The sequence below is a fragment of the Centropristis striata genome, chromosome 12 (assembly GCF_030273125.1).
Source record: "Centropristis striata isolate RG_2023a ecotype Rhode Island chromosome 12, C.striata_1.0, whole genome shotgun sequence".
Lineage (NCBI taxonomy): Eukaryota > Metazoa > Chordata > Actinopteri > Perciformes > Serranidae > Centropristis > Centropristis striata.
Window position 1 is genome coordinate 29,943,660 of NC_081528.1, and position 25,912 is coordinate 29,969,571.

General features: G+C 40.1%; 1 protein-coding gene across 1 annotated transcript; it reads left to right on the top strand.

Moving 5' to 3' along the window:
• The first annotated feature begins 2,459 nt into the window (after positions 1-2,459).
• Positions 2,460-17,085, top strand: hrh2a (histamine receptor H2a). The gene is made up of 5 exons (XM_059345967.1): positions 2,460-2,546; positions 11,887-13,754; positions 13,843-14,020; positions 15,078-15,261; positions 16,437-17,085. The coding sequence occupies exons 2-4, from the start codon at positions 12,710-12,712 to the stop codon at positions 15,085-15,087; spliced, it is 1,233 nt and encodes a 410-aa protein (XP_059201950.1). The 5' UTR covers positions 2,460-2,546; positions 11,887-12,709; the 3' UTR covers positions 15,088-15,261; positions 16,437-17,085.
• Positions 17,086-25,912: the final 8,827 nt, after the last annotated feature.

The window sequence follows — 25,912 nt, forward strand, 5'->3', positions numbered from 1 at the left end:
TGATATGTAATTTTATATTCTTCTTGTCTGCTGTGTGAAATTACCTAAAGATTATAAATTCTCCTATCAGCTGTAACCACTACTGACAAGTGGAACTGTTGGTTAAGATGCCACAGGTATAAAAGTGATGAAAAAAAGTCAACTGATTAAAAAAATATGATCATGCTCACTCCATATTGTTTTTTCTAATTTCCATCAATTAGCTTACATAAAAAAGGTAGTCAGAAACATCAGATACAACACATTTGATGTAGCTTTTATCCATCATTATTGTTAGCAATAAGAATTTTAAAAACAAAATAGAAAAGAAAACGACTGATAGTAGCCGCTGCTGTATGGCAAAGGACAACAGCGAGGGAGAGAAGCTGATGATTCCATTGTACACATCATTTATTAATATATAGAGTTTGAACGTGACGCACGTAAATTCTGATGGGTTTTGATTGGTTGTCAGTGTTTCTATTATACATTTTACATTATACATCAAATCAATATCTTTCAACACTCATTATAGTTGCGGTGTGCTCTGTTATCCATTTGACTTTGAATGATTTTCTAAACTACATATTTATAGTAATCTATATTGGTGTGTACGGCTGTCAAGAGTTTTTTTTTAGCTTGTTGCTTTAAAATAAAATTTGCCAGTTTTTATTTCAGAAACATGTGGACGTATTTTGTTTCTCATATGTAACATGCAAGGAAGTGGTCCAATCTGTCTTTCCTGTCTGTCTGCGGCTAACACATTGAAAGATGGCTGATTTCCTTAATAATGATGTCTTTACTTTGCCGCTCCAAAAGAGGGTAGTAGAGTTCTAACTCATTTTTCATTTTTGTTTTATTCCCCTGGCATTACCTCATCTTATCTTATCAAGAAACAGCATTTTTTAAACACATTGTTGACCCAGACTGGGAGCTGTGGTTTAACTTCCCATAATACACGATTTATATTACGTTGCTAATGGAATTTGAGGTATCACTGCCAACTAACTTTTTCACAGTACCAGTTTAAATAAACTGGTCGCTTTCCTGACTCTGCCTTGCATGGGAACACTGGGGCCCAAAGGGGTCAGAGCCAGGGACCAACCAACTGAGGTGAAAATCATGGAAAAAAATAATATCTTGTCTCCTCAAGTGTCTATTGACACCATCAACACGGACATGTGTGAGTGCCAATCAGGTATTTCCACTAGTTCAGACACATCGGAGGGTATGTTGTTATGGAAACATGAGGGTAGACAAAGCCTGTCAACACTCACACAGAAAGGTGTGCATATGGGGAGGTGACACTTCTAGAAATAAGTGACAGAATTTCTTTGCTTTAGAAAGGGAGAGTGAGAGAGAGACATGCTCGTAGATAAAGAAAGAAGGAGAGAAGGACAGAAGAAAGTAAAAGATAAAGAAAGATATGTTATCACAGTTCTGTGAAGTGGAACAAAACTGGAACCTTGTTGCTGTGACACAAGGAGAAATCAGGGTGGAGCATAAAGGTGTGTGGAAAGAAAAAAAACTGACAAATGTCACACGCTGTTATAACCAAAGATAAAGTGATATACAGATGAAGGAATAAAAAGAGAAATCAGGCAGAGGGATAGTCTATGAAAAAAAGAAAAGAAAGGCATAAAAAGAGCAGCTGAGATAAAAGGACAAGGCCACGGGAACTGAGATAGAGCCAAAGACACACTGAGATGAGAAAGATGAGGAAAAAGGAGGGAAAAACGGAGAGAAAGTTATGAAAAGAGATGTGATAATGAGTTATGTATGCTAGCCTGCAGCTCAGGAGATGAATTGACATTGGAAATGAGAAAGAGTTGCCACACCAGGGGCCAAAGCACATAAAAAATAGATACAAAGACAGAGTAGAAGGCTGCACCAGAAATAGAGAGATTGATTTAGAAATCTGTGTGACCCATCAGGTCATTGACATCACAGCAGTGCAACTGGTGCCAGTTCTCATAGATTTACCCGAAAGCAATCCATCCATGAAGCTGTAAAGATTCCCTGAATTATTAAATTGTTTAAAGTTTAGCTAGCTGTGGTATTTGTGTCAGCATGAGACATGAAAAGAGAAAAAAAAACCTAAAGGACAATATAATGATGCATGAATAGTATGCTTTCCTGTGTTTCTGCCCACTACAAACTGGACTTATTTGCCAGCGATTCCATTAAGGCTGAATGCAACAAGCTGCTTGGATTAATACAGCCCTGTCACCAAAGGTTTGTTGCTGCTTTATCTCAGCAGCTGGCACATGCAAGTTAGAAGGCGTGATAAGAGAATGGAAGAGCTATTAAAAATAATTTCAAAAGCAAATTACCCTAAAGAGACAAAGAAGGATAATAGGAGGAGATACAGCGAGATTGAAAGAGAAAGAGAGAGAGACAGAGAGGTCTCTGGTGCTGCCTCACTTTCTCACTGCTCTCTTTCACACACACACTTACACACTCATTGCGCACATACTTCACGAGCGAGACAGTGGCTCTCTCTGCTCTCAGGGAGCAGAACAGAGTAGCGGGGGCAGTCGTCTCAGAAAAGGAAAAGCAGCTCTGAGGTGAGTTGATAAATTTCTACTTTATACTTGCTGATGTATATTAAATGTCATCTAATTTGAGTTGTGTGTGAAAGAATCGTCCACACAGCTATGTTTGGGCTGCAACAGCATAATTAAGTTTGACTCTAATGTAATGACTCAATATTTGCTCTATGTCTGCATTGATTTAGCAGACATTAGACATTTAGCAGCCGAACAAGAATGTTATAAGGGAAAAAATATAATAAATTAACTAAATACATTCAATATTTTTTTTTAATTGATTAATCCTTTATTTAAAAACCAGCACAATTCATTTAAATGTTGCTTAACTCTCTTTTATCACTTGTTGAAAACACATTTTGGAGCATGTCTGCTTTTTAGTGTTGCAACTTTCAGGATTTTCATGCAAAAACAGGAAAAAGAGAGCAGAGGGCAAACATAGAGATAGTGATAGAGATAGACAAGCAGCATGTCTGTGGTTAGTGATATGACCTCAGTCCTGAATGGGTTAATAGCAACAGTTCCTGCTCTGAATGTATGTTAGATCAGTTATAGGGAAGAAATGTATCCCTTTATTTGAACTGTGTTCTATTCACATTCAAATTCATAGCTTTGTGGTTGTTCAACTGAGTCAATCCTGATGTGAACTCTGCACAATGACAAATATACAAAGGGGTCATTTAATCAGTACTGAAAAATGAGGAAGTGAGATTATTCTACGTGTGTATGCGTGTGTGTGTGTGTGTGTGTGTGTGTGTGTGTGTATGTGTGTGTGTGTGTGCGTTGGTTATCTTTACTCATTGCTACATGTCATACTAGGAAGTTCTACATTTGAACTTCACCTTTCCAGTTTCTTATTATAAAACAAACTCAGTGTGAATTCCATACCAACACATCAACAGAGACACACAAACACTCACCAGCCACTTTATTAGGGATTCCTGTTCAACTGCTTGTTAATGCAAATATCTAATCAGTTAATCATGTGGCTGCCACTCAATGCATGTTTTCTTTGAGGAATGTTTTCAGCATCTTGTTCAGTCTTTTTTATGAAAAAGCAGCTCTGAAGACAAAAGGGGGTCCGACCTGATTCTCGCGAGGCGTACCTAATAAAGAGGCCAGTGAGCATAGCTAAACAGAAAGATCATCATAGAAACATACATACAAAGACACAAATACAGATAGGAAGAATATACTCAGATGTGAAAATTACAGAGCAGCTGGTAACTTTTCTTGCTCATTTCTTTGTACTAAAGCACAATGGATATCAGAGCAGCAAATTAGCAGATATGAATGGTTCATTATGATAAGACTTCTCTGACTTGCTCATTGTCTGAATATAATAAATGTTCCTCACTCTAATGGCCTACTGGCAAAATCTGATCAATATTAAAAAATAACAAAGACCTCCAAAGGAATTTCATCTTAATTAAAGTGGTAACTCAAGAGTTCCATGACTTTGTTATTCATTTAAATTACATATTGGCCACATCTGAAAAGATAAAACATGTTCATTGTGATGGTTTTCCTGCTCTGCACTCCAAAAAGATTACTCAAATAATCTGGCCGGTACTACGACATCCATTTCCTTGGTTTTTATGGTGATAAAGTTTGAGTTTCCGTGGCTGTTGCTCTATATTTTACACATGCAGAAATTGTTTCCAGTGCTAATGCTAACTAATGCTAACCACCTGGGATTTCTTCTGCTGCTGGAACCAGCAAAAATATTTAACCTGAAAAAGTACTGTCTGACATTAGATATTTAAAAAACAGAAATTTAAAATCTTTTATGAACTGGCAAGAAAATAAAGTCTATCATGGCAGAAGCCTCAGGAATACTGCCAAGAATCTGGTGATACAATACAAATTATATAGAGGTTTTTATTCAATATGATACTGTAAGCAGGACGGTATACTGTATTAATTTAAACCAAATTTTAGGGAAAACTGACATAGTATAAAGTAGGATATACAGGGATTCACAAGAACAAGGAAATGTCAAACATTTTAGATTGATGTCGTGTTAATAACACACATGACATCATCATGATAATCATGCAAATAATTCAGCAACTCTTTAATAATTTTTGTAGTTATTACAGTCTCTCTCCACCCCTATAAACTCATGTTTGTGTGCAATTTATGTAATTTATTTGCCCAAAAAAGAAACGTAATGAACAAAGTTAAAGATAAATTTGACAAACAGCGTTTTTTTTTTCATTCAATTTTTTTTTACAGATATCGCAATATCATTGTTGTGAATTATTTTGGCCATGATAAAGGTGTCGTGGAAATCAGATACTGTGACAACCCTAGTATAAAAAACACACCATAATATGCATAAAATCTATGTTGTTGTTTTTTAATTACTTTTTATGCGAACAAAAAGTGGATTTATCAGTCCCAAAACATCATAGAACTTATTTTTGTGCGATCTGCCTGCTACAATTATTTGCATGTAAATTATTAATTTAAAAAAATTGACAGCTTTTTTAATCTACAAAGAATAGAATAGAGCAAGATTTATTACAGTATAAATGTTGCACATCATCATTAATGGAGCTCAGAGTTTTTGGGTCAACACAAGTCAGCACCGAAAGTCAATCTGCGACGTCTGCATCAGCCGAAGCAGTCAGCAGACGAGAGAAAGGATGTGGTTAAGTGTCATGACTTGGTCAGGGAACCATATGAGGCACTGAGCAGTTCCCTGTTTAGAAAGCTCGTTCAACTGAAAGACGTGACAGGAAATTTGTTGTTTTTGGACCTGCGTGAGTGTGTTTTTCACTAAAAATGTCTCAGTGTGTCTTCTTACATTGATTAAGTTGAAGCCTGGTGTACGGAAGCTGTAATGTTGACATAACGGAGGCGTGGTGAGGACAAGACTGACATATTGAGGGCAATCCATTATCCCCATATGACCTGAACTTGTTTGTGACTGTGACCCAGCAATGCATGCTGTTCGTATCTTTGCATATTTAATGTGTCTGCTCCCCCCTCGTCTCTGTACCTGTCTGTGCACACGTCTGTCTCTCGCTGTGTTTCATTTTCACGCTTCGTCAAGATTCCACAGCTTCCCTCCACTGGTCAGGACACACAACTGTTACCAAGCAACCCACCATCCCAGACCACTTCCCTCTCTCTCTTTCTGGGTCTTTCTGTCAAGGACAAAAACAAAGACAAACAGGAAGACAGACATGCACACACCCACTCACATCCACACAAACACAGGCGTTGGCACATACACAAAAATGCAGACAGCTATAGATTTCTTTGCTAAAGTGAGGAGGTAGAAGAGGAAGTGAATGAGCCAAGTATTTTTGCTCAATTGAATTATATTAAGATAAATGAAGCATTGAGATGTCTGATTGTATTATGTCGCTCTGATGCTGCATGTCTGCAGGGACAAAAGTTGCTTTTAACATCTGTCTTCCTTCTTAGTATGACAGTCCTTACTAATTAAATGTTTGTTGACCTATAACAGTTAAAATTCCTTGCTTTTCTTTTATATATACAATAGTGAGTCCAGAATAAACAGTCTACAGCTCTGCTATAAGGTTCAGATGATGCAGAATAAACCACAGCTACTGCCGGTTTCACTCTCACATTTGTCTTATCTTTTGACCACCCAACCAACCACTACCAAACAATGTGAGAAGTGCATGGCGTCATTGCTTGTACCTGTGCCATGCAGTGCTGCTAACACAGAGCTCTGCACACATTTCAGCAGCAGCTTCACAAAGACAGGGAAAAAAGTGGCTTGTTTCAGTGAATCATCTCAGGATGCTGCCATACCTCCTACCAACCATTAGGTGGCAAATACGCTAATTGTTTATTTTTTGTTTTTATTGTTTTTTTGTTTTTTTGTTTGTTTATTGTGTTTTAATGGGCTGGATGAATGAATGCGTGAATGAATGAGTACATTATTACCTGTATGTGTGACTAATCTGTAGGAAAGTCTTAGAAAAAAGGTAATTTCACACCCCGCTGGAAATTCAGAGCTCATCCCAATATTGCAGTGATTTGATAGGGCAGAATTAATCAATTTCCTGCATCTCTGTAAACATATTCAGACACATTGCAAGCGTGATTACTTTGGTAATGACTGCGCTAAAGTAGAGCAGATTCTCCTTATCGGTTTATTTCTAAATAAGACACATCTGGCTGGTAGAAAAGGTCACAGAATGAAGACTTGGTATTTGAAGAATCTCACAAATCAGGAAGCAAGTCCCAGCTGAGAGGTAAATAACCTCATTACTCATCTCAGAGCTCAGACTGTGTCGGGTAAAAAGCCACTGTTTCAAGTTCTTTTCTGCCCGCCTTTTATCTCAATACCCAAATTGTGCTCCTTTTACCAAACCACTTACAGAGTAATGGAAGGTCTAGATGGGGCAGAATGAAGCCTCTCAGGCTCATTTGCATCGTTCTTGTCATCAAGAAGAGGGAATCTATCTTGGAGCTCCTTAATCACTGAATATTTCATCTCTGCTATGTCTACCAAATGTTGGGTGTCGACCTCAGGATGACCCTGAAGCTCTGTCCTCAACACCACAAACCCATGTAACCCTTTGTTGTCTTGGAAAAACATGAAAGAACATTCTCCTGCAGAAAAGTAGAGTAGCCTTTATATCCTGTGGAAAGCACAGCACTCAGCAGTCATTACAATCCATTACTGTCCTTAACATCCATTACTCAGACATACATATGTCTCTGACTGTGTGTAAGTGCGTGCGTGAGTGCGTGCCTACATGCGAGCGTGTGTGTCTGCGATTATATATACAGATGTAGTAACACTCACCAATGTTTTCCATTAGGGACAACTAATGAGAAGTTTGTGAAAGAAAACAGATGGTCAGTCATAAAGTAACACACTGTCTGAATAAATGATGCTTTATTTACCATATGGGGATATCATACTTCAACATTAAAGAGTAAATAGACAACTTTTCCCCCCTCTCGTGTTTCCAAGTGGTGACACTGTTGGAGTTGCTGTCACAAAGGTCGATGTGATGACATATTTTCTGTCTGTTGATTTTCATATGAACAAGTAGATCGATCCAGTCAGACGGTCTACTTATTTATATATCGTAAGCAACGCAACTACCACTGCAGCCTGGTTACTTTCCAACACAAGAAACTGTAAAAATTCAAATTTTAAACTAAAAACCCAGATGTCAGTGCTATGATGTAGGCAGAGAGTGAATAAGTAGGCAGGTTTTGTGGATTACTGATCTGGCTTTGTCAGAAGAATGGTTTCTATGACTCACCAATGACTGCGTTGCCTCCCCGTTGCCTCCGTGGGCTAATTTTTCTTTTGCTGTGTAGAGTTTCCATAGTTCTCTGGTTGTTTCACCATCTGCCATTGGTGACAGCTATTGTTAGCTAGTTTGTTGAGTTGCCTCAGAGCAAAATGCTCTCTGGTAAACAGTGATGCAGCGTATTTGTCTAGGGCTTCTATTGTGAAAAGTGAGAACAGTTGGAGTGAGGCTGTATAATGCACTGTAGTCTATAGCTGCAGTAACATGCAAACTTTTTCAAGCATTTCAAACATTTCAAGCCTACAGAGGGCAACATAAACCATGATTGTCTCAACCTGTGGATGAATCAGAGATTGTGTTTTTTTACATGGTAATTTTTTTTGGATCAGTTTATGAAAAGGTTTAAACCACCCCTCTGCCAACGAAAGACATTTCAGGTGTTTATGGGACCTTTGTATTCTGTTTGAGCGTTTAAACTGGTTATATTAGGCTCAATTTAAATGTGACTACTGTGGAAGACAAAAAAAGAGTTTGCCGTTTTGCTTCAGACTATGGAGACATATTTTTTTTTTTATTACATTCATAAGTACAGGTGCAATTTTTTCCTGTTTTGTGCCGTGAATCTAGCCTTCATTTTTAGGGAGAAAGAAAAAGTGAGGCCTAAAGGGAACCAATCTAAATGCAGATGGTGTTATTCTGCAGCCATTATATTATGCAATCAACATTTACTCCATTAAGATAAGTTAAAGCAAAAAAACTTGTTAATTGCTACTTTAAGGTGAATGACTTTGACTGTGACTTCTATTGCAGTCTGCACAGACCAACAGTGAGTTGATAAAAAAAAAATGCATGCAAGTAATTTGTATCTGACTTGTATTACATAAGTCTTGTGATTCTAAGTGAGTGGGCAGGATTGTATGTTATTAATAAGGTTTTATGAAACACAAATGTTTATGCAAAAATAAACAGGAAACGAATATGGTTGTGCTCTCACACACATGCACTGTAACATGGGAAAAGGAACTAATGCATTTGGCTGAGGGCAGATGCCTGTGTGAAAACACACATACATACACACCCTCGAATGCATGATGTCTCAGGGTTGAGACGAGGATAGTGAAAAATTTCTAGTGACTGAAATACATGTCCATGTGTGGACATTACTCACAGGGCCGTGTTGGATACAAGCCAAAACTCATTCCAACTGTGAACAAGTGTGTGTGTTTGTGTGTGAGACAGAGCTAGAAAGAGACTGACCGTGTGAAAACAGATTTTCATGTTGAAAACTGAATTGTGTGGTGTCTGTGACTCAGTCTGTGGTTCTGTCAGATAGAAAGGCTGAGATGTCATGTGCATTTGAGAGCTGCACTTCATACGTTAGTGGATGTGTTATCAGTGTTTGCTCTGGATGAAGTTCAAAGCAGCGAGTCGGTGACAGAAATGTGTCCACGGAACAAAAGCAGTGAAGATTAGAAGAGTTCAAAGATTAGAGATGGTGTTCTGGTTTCAGTAGACCCCGATTTAATTAAAACCCTTCTTTCTGTGTGTTTTGTCATTATATAGTCGAATGCTCTTTCTTCTGGTCCTCATGTGAAGCCAGTGCTTCCACCTCTCCACATCGCTCTCTCTCTCTCTCTTTGAGGTGATAAGTGAGCAGCTCTGGCCCAAGTCTGGCAAATATCCCAATGTCCATTACAGTGTTAGAAAATAGACGAGCAAACATTACCCACCACCCACTGACGCAAACACACGCACACGCACACACACACACGCACACGCACGCACACACACACACGCACACGCACGCACACACACACACACACACACACACTCTCTCTCATTTATCAAGTAGTTACCCTCATTCCACCAAGCACACATTAAAAACGCATGCCTGCATGCCATTAATGAGTGAGCTCACAAGGGAAAGATAACTCTAACTCTTTCGACAAAGTCTATGTCACTTTAATAACCATAAGGAAGTGATTTTTCGAGAAAGTATGTCATGAAAAATATTTACAAACAGGCAGGAATTCTGTTTGCATGCCATTTGATTAAAAAAAACAACTGTTTTAATATCATATTATTATTATTATTATTATTATTATTCACTTGCTCTAATCATATTTGACAGAGCTGCTCACATCAGTCAGACATAACTTTCAATCCAAGACACTGCTGCACCCAAAATGTTTATCACATTTAACAATATTAAAACCAAAACAAGACTTGGCATTATCTCATCTGCAGCAGATTGCTCAGAGATACTTAGCCATGCTGGCTGTTTACACAGTTGCGCATTTTGTACTCAGCTAAACAAACTACTGTCTTGGTTTATGGTTTTATTATACAGAGAGTGGAATTCCCATTAGGACTGTCCAAAATGGCAGCTTCACTTTCACTTGCAAGAAACCGACTGACATGAAATAACTGAATATTATAAGTAATAAATACAAATAATAATAGATGTAAACAAATAAAGGATATTTGACTAACTGGTTTATTTAAAAGGCACCATAGTCCTTGTAATAATAAGAATAAGAATAAGAATAAGAGTAACTGTGACTGACATATCCATTACTATGAAACTTCCATACTGATTTTTCTACCATTTTATGGTAGCTACCTAGATTACATGAAAAGTCATGTAAAACGTGACATTGCCACATGGAGAATTTAAATCACATACAATACTTACCTTTTGGTTTCACACGGGACACAAACTATAATCTCAAAGGTCAAAGGCAGAGTTTGTTATACTCCATATCCTCTTTTCAGCCTTCAGGCTTCCGTCATAATTACAACAGACACTCGAGGGTGCCGCTTAACAATAAACAGGAATATATATTGAGCTACTAGAAAAATGACAAATGGGGTCGTTTTGGGGGAGTACAGTCTCACAAATTCTGTGGTTTCTACTCCCTGACACCTGTCATATCTTCTAGTATCTCTTTGGTTGTTTTAACTGTATTTTTGTAATGCAGGGCGAGGCTGTGCGACAAGCAGGGAGGGAAGACTGTGACTTTTACCTGCGTTCCATCCAAAGTTTAAAAATAATTCATATAATATATATATATATATATATATATATATAAAAATAAAGAAGAGTGAGTTAAGAATATGAGTTAAGAAGTGTATATATATTTATAACAAGTTGTCTTACACCCCTTAAAATATACAAGGCCTTGCAACCCCCCATGAAGTGGGAGTCATAAATCCTGCATGCAGGGCTTAATCATTCATGCTAAGTTTCTAATTAAACAGAGAGTTGTTCTTCCACAACTCAGCAAACATGCGAGCAATAACCAAATTTATTTTGTGTGTTAATGTGTGAGTGCTTTTATTGCTGTCAAATTTCAGTTTCAAACCAGCAAAGTGAGAGCATTTCTGCACTGTGATAGTAAATAATAGCAATTAGTTAAGAGCAAGGCCTTTATTGTGCTCTTAATGAAGTGACAGCAGCCGCTGATCAGCAAAAGTTAAATAGCCTGCCTTAGTCTCAAGATAAAACTTTTAAATTACACATATCACACAGTTCACTGGAAACTTGTCAGCAAATAAAAACAGTGTTTAAACTCTTCAGGGTGTTTTGTTCCAAAAGAAGATTTTTATAACTTTTTCCAACACGCCGTGAGTCATTCTGTCAGTGGTTCCTAATTTATTACTTTTTATCAGACACTAAAAACCTGGTGCCAAGTCAGTAGTTTGTCTTTATGACTCCAGTTCTGTTTTTCTTGATTTACTTTTATTCTCCATTCTCATTATAGTAACTCTGTTTATAGTGACTTTGTATCCAAAAATATTTTTAAAACTCTGCATTAGTGTACTCCATCCTTGGATGGAAAGAAAAAGGCTAAGACACCATTTATGCCCAAACTACACAAACATATGCAGTAATAAAATACTGTCTCAATGTATGGGAATGTATCCATATAATCTATCACAGAGATTGTAATATATAAACTTTAAATAAATCAACAAGTTACATATGACATAACATGTTACAATTATAACCAAACCAAACCAAACGCAAGTAAGTGCTCTTTGTTGTGTGAGCACATCTGATGCTGTGGATTTTAACTGTACTGTTGATCTTTGTCCACTAGGTGTCACCACGCCCACAGAAGATGGTGCTGGAGCCAAAGTGATGCCATGGACCACCACGAATCAGCCACACAGACGGAAAGCTGTTTAACAGCCATCACAGACATTTCAATAACCAGGCATACTGCTGATTTTCAATTCTCGGTCGCAGCATTTGTCAAGAAGCAAATGTTGTTCAACCAACTTCTTGCAAGACTTTTTTGATAAATATATATATATATATATATATGAATATAGTGAGTTGAAAAGCTAGTGAAGTCAAGTCAGAGAAAAGCTACGGTCCAGGCCCATCAAAAGCAGCAAACAGCCAAGTTGTTTAGCAGCTAAGGCAGAGGAAATATTGGGAGAGAGAGCGAGAGAGAGAGAGAGAGAGATCAAGGGACAAGATCCTTAATCACATTTGACCATGGAGACGTTGAGATTAGATTGTATCAGGGCTGCCCCCTCCTAGTCGATTAATCAACTAATTTTGGTCTTCACCTAAGATTTCTTTAGTCATCTGAATGCTTTTTTTACATGTTACATGACTTATTTCTGAGAAACTGGAAACTGGATTTCTGGAGCTTTTGCAGGATTCTTTGTCAAGAAACTCGTCTCAACTCAGATTTATGTTAGTCAACTAAGAGTTTCTTCAGCTGAGGACAACCTTTGATTGTCGGCACCTAAATAAATGGGAGCAGCCGAACACTGAGTGAACATATGTTAAGACATTATATGTGAGCTTAAGGCTTATCATGATGTATCATCTTTGCAAGAAAATAGGACCTCTCATCTAGTTTTAAACGAAAAAGAAAACGTAATAATGGTTGACATAAAGCTTCAGCGATGATGTCATCAGATGTCTCTAGCGAAGCACCGGAGATAATGTTGTCACAAGTGATGCTGGGTGTCTTCCTGTCCCTCATCATCCTTCTGACTGTCGGTGGTAATGTGCTGGTGTGCCTGGCGGTCTGCGCCTCTCGACGCCTCCGCTGCCTCACCAACTGCTTCATTGTGTCGCTGGCTGTGACAGACTTGCTGCTCGGCGTCCTGGTCCTCCCGTTCTCCGCCCTCCTCCAGCTCAGAGAGGACTGGCCGCTCGGCCCGGCCTTCTGCAACTTCTACATTTCCATGGATGTCATGCTGTGCACCGCCTCCATCCTCACCCTCCTGGCCATCAGCGTGGACCGCTACTTGGCTGTGACTATGCCACTGAGATACACCTCAGTGGTGCTGCCATGGAGAGTTGCAGTGTCCATGGCCAGTGTTTGGACAGTGTCTGTGGCAGTGTCTTTCTTGCCCATCCAAATGGGCTGGAACACAGTAAATGGGACGGTGCAGAACCACGGGCCTTGGGCTCCAGAGAAGAAATGTCGTTTTGAGCTGAACAGACCCTACGTACTGACTGACTCTCTTCTCACCTTCTACCTGCCTCTGGTGGCGATGTGCTGGACCTACCTCCAAATACTTCGTATTGCACGGGCACAGGCCAAACGCATCATCAGCGCCAGACCCACTTGCATCACCAGCTATAACTACAGAAACAACCCCTCCACCAGTACCACTGTGGTTTCCAGTGTTACAGCGGTGGCTCTGCGGGAGCACAAAGCCACAGTGACACTTGCAGCAGTAATAGGGGCTTTTGTGGTGTGCTGGCTTCCGTATTTCCTCCTGTTCACAGTGTTGGGCCTAAAGGAGCATGAGGACCCAAGCACAGTACCAGCATATTCCATTGTGTTGTGGCTGGGTTACGCCAACTCAGCCTTGAACCCAATGCTCTATGGAGCCCTCAACAGGGACTTCAGGTCAGCCTACAGCCATCTACTGAGATGTCGATGCCCGTCCTACAGTGGGTGGAGGAGCCGACAGCCGTCTCCCACTGTGACAGCAGGTAAAGCTGCAGAGAGAGCTTAAAGTGTGCAGTTATATATATATTCTCTCCTGGTTTCAGTCTTCCTTTCTTTCTCCCCCCCTCGCAGCCAGAGACAATTTAACAGAGGTGACGCTGCTGTGTGGCCACACTCCTGCCACCTGCAGGGCGGGTCTGTCAGACCAAGACTTAATGCTTCAAGAGATGAACAGCGGGACAACCACAGCCACAGCAACTATACAATTTGCAAATGGCACTGCTGCCACAGATGTCAATGGCAATGAAAGGTAAATCATTATTTAGCATATTGTTATGCTTCATGAGCACAAAAAACAAAATCACATGGCCTGACGTGATCACAACTCAAAACTCATCAAATATGATATAACCAGTGTTGAGAGTGTTACTTTTGAAATGTAACAGATTATACATCACATCTTGTTAAAAGATAATGTAATGAAAAAAAACAAGTTAAAAAAGTAATGTTTTTATTTTCAATTAATTTAAAGTAATTTTTCGATGTTGACAGCATTTTCTCTAAACAAGCTTTACTCTGTAAAGTGCTGTTAGAGGAAAATGCTGTAGAATTTAAAGCACTGAAAAGCATTCCATATGCGTTTTTTTTTTACCAAAAAAAATATTGTCAGATGTAATGGCTTTATAATCACCTACATTTTGATCAGTAATTGTAATTTAATCGCATGGATTTCTCAGTAACTAACATAATACAATTAGATTTATTTTTAATTTTAAAAAAGGTAACACTATTTAATGTAACTAGTTACTAAAGAAAGTGTCATACATCAAATTAAGGATGTACCCCAACCTGACAAACGTGCACAAATAACATGGTGGAAACAAATTAATACAAAGTTGCTTGTTATTATTCAGGGGAAAAGACATCCTTGACATGTCTGTACGTAAGCCATTCTGTTTCCTGAAATGCTGAAAAAGCACAGTACAATGATGTGGAAATATACTTTAAATTAAATCAATTTGATGCTTTAGAGGCACAAAAATTGCATAATTTGTATAGTTTTATATTAGAAAATATAAAATTTGCCAGATTTAACATTTCAACCACGCCCATTTCTGATCTTCTATCTGATCATTTGACAGATAGTTTTGCTCCCTGGACAAATACAGATACAGATAATGACAGCTCTACTTTACATCCAAACTGGGGTGAACAGTCCTCACATTCATAGTGAGCGAATTACAGCCGTGAAAAACTAACCCGTTTCTCCAAGAAAAGATATTTAGATTTCGTCTCTGTCTTTCTCTCAACTTCAAACATGAATGTGTCATACTTCTCTCGCCTTTTATTACTGTCACTGAGTGCAGGTCGTGCTGAGCCTGTGCTGGTGAGGTGGGTGCTGTGTTCACTATACTGCGGTCGCAACCAAGAACCAGAATCCATCAGCTTAGGAAGAAAGAGCAACAGACGGACAAAAAGATGGAAAGAGATTTACAGCCTCTCCGCTTGGAAGCCTGCAGTGCCGCAGTAGAAGCACCCATAATACACCACGTAAGTAGATATACACCCTGCCATGCCTATTGCCCCCACAGACCATATCAGGCCTAGAACAAATGAACTGTGACACAGATCCTAGCGGTGTCATCCACGGTGCATCAGGCCATATGGCAATATGCTTATTAGGCCAAGAAATGTGCTTTCAGCACAGAGGAGATCCATTATCCAGTTTCACATCCTGCTCTCATTTCTGTGTTCGCACTTTGTGAACACTATTGACTGAGTAGTTTGCTCGTTGTACGTGCTGTTTTGACAAGTGTGTATTAGTTACAGCAACAAAACAATACATTGTGAAGGCTGCCTGGTCATTGCTGTATTCAATCTAGAGATCAGTGACGCACTTGAGCAACTTCACACAACACTTTAATACTTACATAAGCACAGTCGTCTGGTATTGTTATATCAGATATAGCCATGGCTTGGGAAAAAATATCATGTATTTAAGAGGATAAAGAGAGAAAAGGCTGCCTAACTGGACTGTAACCATCTATTGTTTTTTTTATCATTTACTATGAATTTCTCTAAATTAGTACTTTTTATAAATTATTTGTTTCAATGAAATGTAAAATTAAATTAATTTCATTTTCTCCGGAAAAGTACTACAGCAGTTACTTTAAGTGTTGCAATATTCTTGAATTTGCACACAAGTTTTAAACTCTCTGGCACCCTCCCTACCTCCAGACACATTAAAGGAATACTTCACACTTAAAATGACTATGTGTATATTATTTACTCACCCAGTGTTACCTTGGATTCTTAAAGAAAACTTGTTTTTCCTGAACACCTCCATGGTGAACGAAGAATCTGGAAAAAAAAGAGAAAATTCCTGAATCGAAATTAATGTGGGCTATGTTTAAAAACAGCAAGACTATATTGAAACATACATTAACAAACTCTCACTCAACCCCTGCAGTATTAACCAAGTCTTATTTATCCAGTCATATGGTCAGTTATTTTCCAAACATGCATTTTCACTAAAATCTTAAACAAAGTATTCCTTTAATGTGCAGCGGTGTATTGTTTGTGCATGATGACTTATCTCTATACAAAGAGGAGCAGCTAATCCACACTCACCACAGTGGTTAGGTCGGAATGATTCTTTCCTCCTGCATATTGTACACTCAAAGTGATTGAATCCTCTTGATTTGTTTGTGTCTTCCGCCTGTTAGCAACCACTCTATCCGTAATTCAACAAACAAACATGGAGAAAATGGGACCTCAGTAACTCCGCACCTCATCAGCAAGAACCAACTACACCCACACAGCCGGCCTCTACCCGTCCAGGACCGAACAAATGATGACGCTTCTACTTGGATGAAACCCTTCCACTGCATCCAACCATCACCATTGCCTGGCCCTGCTATGCTATTGAACTATCCTTGGATAATATTGAAGTTCTGAGGAAATGACAGAGACCAGACGATTAACTTGGTCTTTGATTTCATTAACTACTTTTTTATGCTAACCCAAGAGCGCATTCGAGTGGAAAGACAAAGTATTACAACTCCAACGTGGACAAAGTAAATGAAAATGGATGTTTCACTTAATCAGAAAAATGTGATAAATGAACTTAAAATCACCACCTCGTGTGTTAAAATGTGTAACATCTGAATGTGCAGCATGCGAACTAACTAGTGTTATGTGTCTATTTCAAATATTGTGTCTTTACTGTTGCTCATTCAGTGGCATTAAGCTGGTAAATGTATTATGTCATAGCTAACTGAGGACTGAAAAAAATGGCTGTTCCTCCAAAATACAAAATTACAACCACACTGTACAAATAAAGGGCAGCTCAAATAAAGAATATAATATATGCTACCATTTTGGAGTCAATACAGATGGACCGTAGTTAAATATGGACTGGGATTATCATGTGGGATGATGCTGAAAACACAGTATGAGTGGTAATACAAGTACACTGGAAACAATTCATCACAGCTGTCAGCACACATTGCCTCAAACTATTGCCACATTAACACTTAACCTTTCTCCATACTGCAAGCTATTTCCTTTGAGGACTGACACAGAACTGTACGTGATATCCATCTGCATGTCAGGTTCCAGCTGGAAATAAGTGATTGAGGGGATCGTACAACCCGTTCAAACACATGGAAAGACTTAGTTCGTATTTATGTAACAACTATGGTAGGCATTACTTCAAATCAACTCCACAAATTTTACTCTAACCATCTCTCCTGTTTGCTAGGAAGTGATCCTTTTTCCTGTGTGAAAACATACAGTCTATGGTGAAAACACTGTAAAATATGAGGGACAAATATAGTCCTCGTCAGTCAGAGACACTTGCAGTATGGCAAGCACTTTAACAGTTTGATTTTGTGGAAAAAAAGCCCTTAATGGCAGCTCTGAAAGGATCCTGCAGGGAGAGTTAAAGCCATTTCACACCAAGGACAGATTTTTCGTCTGAAAAATCCACAGGGAAATTTATATCAACTGATTGTGTGGGTTCTTATGAATGATTGCACACCTAGACAGAACCCTGGATGGACCTTAAATTCAGCTAATGTTCACCTGCATAAAAATGATTGACCAATTGAACCCTTTGTTCCAACCGAAGACATACCTCCAGGTCCAGTATATTTGACTGGATTCTGGGTCGTCATTAATCCCAAGTGTCAGCCAAGTCAACACCTGGATGCAACCAGATTTATGTCTTCCGGCTACCCGTGTTTGGGCCAAGACTGTGCCAGGTAATTTTGGCTACCTGGGTAGCTTGCTGCCAAAATGTGGGAAGGTCTTATCAGTTTAGTTTGTCAGTCCCAGTATTGCACGACAAAAAAAGCGACTATTACCTCAACAACCAAATAAAGGCAATAAATGGCTTGAGATCGCCCAAAAACTGGGATACAATTAAAATGCTAAAATAGCTGATGTAAACTACACAATAAATTAACTAATCAGACCCCAACTTATATCCTAACACTAGCTATTGTGGTTTGCCCCGTTCCATGACCAACATATAACATCATCAAGTGTACATCAGCTACATTACCATCTTCCTTGTGTCCCAGCTGCTGAGCGATCTGAACTCATAACTTGCAGCTTCTCTGTCTGGATATTTTTGTTTCTTTACTTTGTTGTGGAATGTGGAACACAATCCATTGGTGCATGGAAAGATCTACATTTTAGATGTTTTGTCTACTCTTTCACTGTTTTGTTTTTTTCATTTAATTTGCCTGCTGACTATATTTCCACATTACACATACTATACAGTATCACAATACAGACAACAAATTGTAGCATCGCTCTAAAACATTGTTTACAGCTTGTGATTGCTCTGAGCAATATTTATCCATTACCCTCATCAGATACTCAACATTACAGCATGTGGGGCAATACCACTGAACAGAAGGGTAATGTGGCCATTTAGCCTTGCAGTTGTGCTGGGAAAAACACTGACACACCATATTGCTCCAGTGTGGCTCAGTAAAGGAAACACAAAGACAAATGTCACACTGAAGAGACTGTAACTTTGAAAGAAACCCACTTGACCTTTGCTGTACAGACTGCTGAGGCCCCTTTTAGACCCAGCTGAATGTTAGAATGCTTTTTTTGCACAAAAGAGAAGTGGATTTTGCCCCCTATCACTTACTGTACAACATAGAAGCGCTAGAAGGGATTACTTCTTGAAAAGGGATGATTTCAGTAAACAACTCTTTCCATGCACTGAGGAGTGAGTATTTTATTAACATAATAACAAACAATGTATCATTTAAGTGCCTTTAAAAAGGCTTTTAAAGAAATCTGACTCACAGTAGAAAATGGCAAACAGATGCAGTAAATATTTCATTTAGGGTTTTTCATGGCTGAAAACCAGAGTAGTTAATAACTCAGAGAGTCGGTCTTATCCGTGCTCCGTCCTCTAACTGAAATACATTTATTATGCTTTCATCTCCTTCAGTCCCTTTATTCCTACATAAACATCATGTGTCTCCTGGTAATTCTGATCACTTGCTACCCGTCTCCATCTCTTGACCATTGACAGCTCAAACTACATGAAAACCATTCATCATTGCTTCTTTAACATCAGATTAATGTGGGGGAAAACAAAACATATGGACTCTTTTCCTGTCACTCTAATGCGCGCGCACACACACACACACACACACAAATACTGTACACACCCGACTAGCTCAGTATAAGCTATCAATCATAGATATTGTCATTATTCAACTGTGTCATCGACAAGCCCCTCTCCTTCTCCCCCTCTCTCTCTCCAGTCTCTGTCTTTGTCTCTTTCTCCACTTTTCCTTCCCTCTATTCTCTCCATTTCTCTCTCTCTCTTACACACACACACGGAGAAGAGAGGGAATCATGAATCATAAATCTTATGAATGCCATCTAAAGACTGCTCAGCGCTATGAGAAAGACAGATGATTGATAGATGTGAGTGACTGTGGCGAAAGCAAAGAAGATGGCCAGAAGGTTGTAACCAGCTACACCGAGGTCAGAAACCGCAGTTCAAGGGTCAAACGTATCGGAGGAGGCGCAATATGGCCAGGGAGGAAGGAGCAAGAGAGGGGGGGAGGAGGGGAGGGAGCAAATGGTTGAAGGGGAAGGGAGAGAGGAGGGAGGAGGGTGTGGGGGGATGCTGCCACAGTGAGGCTAAAGCCATAACTCATCTTTTATTAAAAATAATGAAAAAAACTTAATGAGTTAATAATATCATGGAGAAAGAGATAGGGAGTGAGACAGAGATGGAGGAAGGGACGGGAGAACGGAAGGAAAGGAAGGAAGAGGAGAAAGGAGATGAGGAGAGAGGAAAACAGCAGAGGTAAAACAGAACAGGGTCAACATGCATTTCTTTTCACTCTCTGGTCATTTATCCCAGTTTTAAAAGTTCACACAAGATCCATTAGAGCGGCAGGGACAATCATAGTGATCCCCCTCTTTCTGCCGACCTAAATCCCAAAGCCTGCTTGGTAATTAAAGGCACTTAACAACCAATTAACAGTGATGAGCTAAATTAGCAGGATATTGTCTCCTTTGACTAGGCTACTGCATTATCAGTGTATTGAAACAGCGATGAACAAACCTCAGTGGCCCGTGTTTGCATGTAGGCAAATGACGGATTAATTACTATTAAAACATCAGCATCTTAATGAGCTTGGAAACAATTAGAGAGGTCGTTAGCATGTGGGGAACGGCTGAGAACAGAAGAAGGGGGGGGGGGCTCAAAACAAGAGAGAAATCTTCATTGGGAAGCAATACTGATTAAATGGACGTACGGTCGCACTCATCGCCCAATATCCGTGGACCTATTAAATACATGACATCACCATTTGTCTTTTCTACCATCAAGCTACTTTTCTCCTGCCATTATCTTTCCACTTTCTTCTCCGGCTTCCCCAACTCTCTCCCTCCGTTTCGCCTCTCATAAAAAGCCTTTTTCTTGCTCTTCCACTCCTTCCTCTACTTTCTGCTTTTTCACTCCCATTTCTTCCTTCCCTCCTTCATGCTTGGGGGGCACAGTCCTGTGAAGGAATTTAATATGCAACTTTTATATGAGAAACCAATCGCATACGTCTGGGTCTATTGGGCTCGCAATCTATCGGCCCGGACGGCTAATGCAATAGAGAGAGCCGGGGCTATTTATCACACAGGGAGCTATCTTTTCCTCTCTCTCTCTCTCTCCCACTCTGCCCTCGCTCTCTCTGTCTTTATTCAAGCCCAGATTCCTGGCTGCCACTAAATCAGGCCAACTATGAGCTATGGCTGCCCAGAGGGCATCTCCTCTTTTATAGGGGGATTTGGATTTTGTATCTACTGGTTCCTCAGTGGTCGTTGAGACTGTGCTAACGGAAGCTATAAACATTCAGCAAACAAAAGGCAACCACTTAAATGTTCCTCCGTCCCTACTGTAATGATCATGAACGTGTAGAGATATATGGATGCAGGGGGATGCATAAACCTGATGAATAAGATATCAATGGCATTTACAGTGATGCTGCAGAGATGTGTTAGTGTGCTTCAGACAGAAACTCATACAAAGACTAACACGTGAAGAGACACGTACTTTACCGTTATAGTAATGTTCCACAATTCAAATTATATTACTATTACTAGTGACACACAGCAGCAGCACAACTTCAAAAGTTTCCTGCTGAAAAACAAAAGCGACAGTGTGCAGGGGACGCTGCCCACCTGCAGCAATTAAAATGCCTCCGAAAACCCAAATTCATTTCAACAAATTAGCCACATTACTGGCCACTGTGTAATCGCTGATGGCAATTAATAAGAAATTAGTCACAATCAGCCCTATATTAACATCTCACCCAGGGGCCGCGGCTGGAAATTAATAACCGGAGATTCATCTCTCTTACTGTCTTTCTGGCTCTCTCTCTCACACACACACAAACCACACACACACACACACACCTATGCCCACCTATATTGTTCATGAATCTCCTCTAAGACACCATTTTTTTTCTGTGTGGATCATCTCATATAATCCGCAATCTGCTCATGTCAGCTCGCCAGCTTCCTCTTTACTGGGGTGTGAAAACCCCCTGAAAGACATGAGTGTGTGTGTGAGTGTGTATAGGTGTGGGTGTTTTTTTCTCACCAGTGCATGTGCAATCAACACATATGCTATGATGTTTGTGTACATATATATATAGAGATATACAATACACTGGATATCTGTGTGCTGTGTGCTGTGTATGTATGTGTGTGTGTGTGTGTGTGAGAGAGGTGCTACACAAATGGGGAGGGGGCATCAGTGGAGACTGGGTCCGCCTCTAGGGGTCCTCACACCAATCAGCAATGCGCACCAAGAATCAATTAACACCAGTGGGAGGGGGCAGAGGGTACGGCACCACACACACTCAGACACACACGCTGTCCGCACGCACACTGCCCACACACATGGTACTGTCTGAGGAGATATCCATCAGATCACACATTGTGCCAATGTGTGCATGTGTGTATCTTTGAGCGTGTGTGTCCCTATCCTGGTGTGCCCCGGTCTCTCATGGTGTGAGGTTGGGGAACAGATTGGGGGTCAGCAGGGGGGTCAGGCCAGGGTCACCCCCGTCTGAGCCGTGTGTGTGAGTGTCTGTCTCTATGTGTGTGTAGCTGCCTGACCACCACTTCTAGGGCTCACTGGCAGGCAGAAGTGAAAAAGATGGATGGTGTTGATTCATACTCTGAATTCATTGCTCCCCCTGAATCCATAGAGAATAAATACATCCACAGAAATTATGAAGCAAGGGACCAAAATGAGTATCTCACATTTCATATTCCTCCTTCACTTTGTCTCTCTCTTTTGTCTCTCTCTGGTTTGGGGACAGCTGCCGGCTACATGAAAACCATTCATCATTGCATCTTTACCCTAAAATTATTGACAGAAAGGAGGACAAGGAGCTTTATTGGCTACATTTTACAAGGTTGGACGGAGAGAAAAGTCACTCATCTGTAAAAATATGAAAACTTGAATTCAGCAATAAAAAAAGGTAACCATGTTTTGGGATGGTGGAGCTAGAAAGAAGAGAGAGAGAGAGAGAGAGAGAGAGAGAGAGAGCAAGACAAGACATTTCCGCTACAACAGACAAAACAGAATGACCAAATAAAGTGATCAAAGAGTGTCTACCATTTGCCCGTGAACGTTCCACTGCGAAACCCCACCTCTTCCCTCTTCCTCTCTACACATTGCTGTCTCCATCTGTTAGCCCGTTGCACTCGTCCGTCCACTAAACCCCCCCTCCCCTTCCTCGTTTCCTCTTCTCCTCTGCTCCTCTCTGGCCTTCCTACCCTCAGGGAGGTAAGGTGATCTCCCTGTGCTGGTGTAAGTGACTGGTATTAGTCTCCTTCTCTGTCTGTCTGTTTGATCCCAGCACTAATGACTCCACAGGGACTGGGGTCTGATAATGGGAAATCAATATAGAGAATAGCGCTCTGGAGTGGCCTCACTTAGCTCTCGCTCTTTCACGCCTCACAGCAAAGTGCCTCTGTGTTTGTGTGTGTGTGTGAGGGAAGGAGGGGCCTACTGTAGTGTAGTGAGGTGTGGTGTGTGTGTGCGAGCATGTGTGTCGAGGAAATCTGTGTATGTGTGTGGAGTATAGACTGTATAAAAGAAGTGGATGTAGTCATTGTGATATCACCCACTGATTTAAGGACAGGGTTTTGAAGCCTAACGTTTGACATTTTGATTGTTGCCATCTTGGTTTTGGAGCCAGAAGTGACCATATTTGGATGAAGGGTGGAGCTAGACAGAAGGCTGCAACATAATCAGCTAATGCCAATACTAACTAGCTAGCTTAGTTAGTAAGAGCAACTGTTAGTGTCTTTTAGTACAGCCAAATCATGAGGACATTTTTAGGCATGCAAAGTTTAGTACAATTAACTTTAATGAAGTGAAAACACATTGTGAAAGTGAAGGGGGAAAAAAATCCCACAGTGCACCACAGTAGTGACCTGTCAATCATAAGACAGGCACACCCTAAACTATATACTGGTTCATCATCTATTTTTTTCTAAATTAGACCATAATTTATAAAATTAACATCATGCCATATTTCAGAAGACTTGAAACTAACAATTAAGACCATACCATACCATCATTAGGAAAATGGTTACTGAGATAAATCAAGTTAGAAGTAGGGTTTTTTTCTCATAGTCTTCTATACATTTGGGACTTTTTATAACCAGCGGAGTTGCCACCTGCTGGCAATTAGAAAGACTGCACTGGCTTTACTTTTCAGACCTGGGTGTTGCTGCTTGGTGAAATTTAAATAAAGGCTAATTTCCTGATGCACGTTAGTGTTAAAACTAAAGTTAAATATAAAATGGATGATTAGTGAAAGAACTTTTACTAAGTTACTGCCGAGTTGACATTTTTGGGGTCATCCGGCAGTAATAGGCATATGTAGCTGTGTATATCTGAGCGAGTGTGTCTAATCGGTCACACTCCTGCGCCTGGGGCCAGACAGGTGGGGCTGGTGGCATGAGGCTGGTGCCCCCCCTCCACCCTGAGGGGCCAGAAGGCCCAACGAAGCAGGGGGCTGGAGTAGCTCCCTCTGCCAGCCACCAGAGCACTATGGCTGATGGCAGCTGGTCCTCTGTCCCTCCCTCCCCTCCTCTCCTGCATGAGCGCCCCGCGGGCAGGCAACAGGAGGGGTTAGGAGGTCAAGAGGCAGGAGAGAATGGGTGGAACGGCGGCGACATGCGGGATAATCAGCTTTTATGAAGCGGAGAGGACACAGACAGAGAGAGACACAATGCAACTGACTACAAGCAGTAATGAATTAACACATTAGCGCCACGTCCAGGGGCGTTCAGGAGCACTCAGCTGCTCTTAAACACAAACCCGCACCGGCACGCTCCCTCACACACACATAAATCAGTCATAAGTCATTAAAGCAATAGCAAACACACGCACTTATTAATTACATCAGTCATTTTGTGGATGGCAGATCCCCCTGAAAGCCATTGAGTGTGATCAGAGACTTAAAATGTCTCCACAAAAACAGCAGAAACTTTTACTCAGCACTCAGAATAGATAAAGATTAAAAAGCACAACCACACACACAGAGAGACGAGACAATGCTCTGGGAATCCTCTTGTCCAAACTGAAGCCATGTGTTCAATTATCATCAGCCCCAAATGATCCCCATTAATGCTTTAACTCTTTCTCTCACATCTCAGTCTCAGCCATCCATCCATCCTGTTTTTGCTCTCTGCTCTCCGTCCATCCCTATAATTCACGTCTGTGCGGTTTACTTACTTCCCTTTCTCACTCTCTTCCTCTCCATCCTCCTCTCCCTCCCTCCCTCCCTGACTTTTAACCAGCGTGAAGAGGCAGCCATGCATTCAACCATCAGACAGGCTTACATGGTCTACCCTCACACACACACACACAAACACACACTCCCACACTCACGCACACACACAGAGCCAGTGCATATTGTTTCTCAAGTGTATCAAGAATGCAATGTTCACTGAAACAAATATCTACCATAACAGGGCATCTTCATGTGGTTAAATGTGCATCCTGATACTTGCAGAAAAAAAGCTTACATGACTGATTTGTATACAAGAAAATCACACTGAAGTCCGGCTATTGGTTGCTGTCTAACTCCATGTGAAGAATATATTAACTAATCCACCACAATGTTATTCTAATCAGCTGCAACAAGGGCTGGACTATATGGTCAAAATCTTCTATCCCAAATAGGTTATTTCATATCACAATAACAGTATAAATACATATCATTTTTTATGAACATTTTCGGGTAATTCAATAAATAATAGGTAAAATATATGTATTAGGGATGCTCCAATATGGCTTTTTCAGACCCAATACTGATACCTGGTACTGATCTGATATCAGTGTTTAAATAATAAGTCGTACACTCACTGTGTGAAGTGACTGGGACCTTTGTTTTATATATGCTTTATATATATATATATATATATATACATACCAACACATTATATATATATATATATATATATATATATATATATATATATATATATATAATGTGTTGGAAACAAAATTCAAATGCACACCTTTTCAACTACAGCAACAAAATGTTCAAAATTAATTAGGAATACATTTCAAGTATTTAAAATGTATACTAATAAAAATAGAATTTAACTGAATAGATTGTCACTGATACCTGAT

Excerpts from the sequence above, each read along its gene's own strand:
- hrh2a (XM_059345967.1), top strand. The coding sequence starts at position 12,710 with ATGATGTCATCAGATGTCTCTAGCGAAGCACCGGAGATAATGTTGTCA. Across the intron at positions 13,755-13,842 it reads GTCTCCCACTGTGACAGCAG|CCAGAGACAATTTAACAGAG; the intron begins GTAAAGCTGCAG and ends CCCCCCTCGCAG.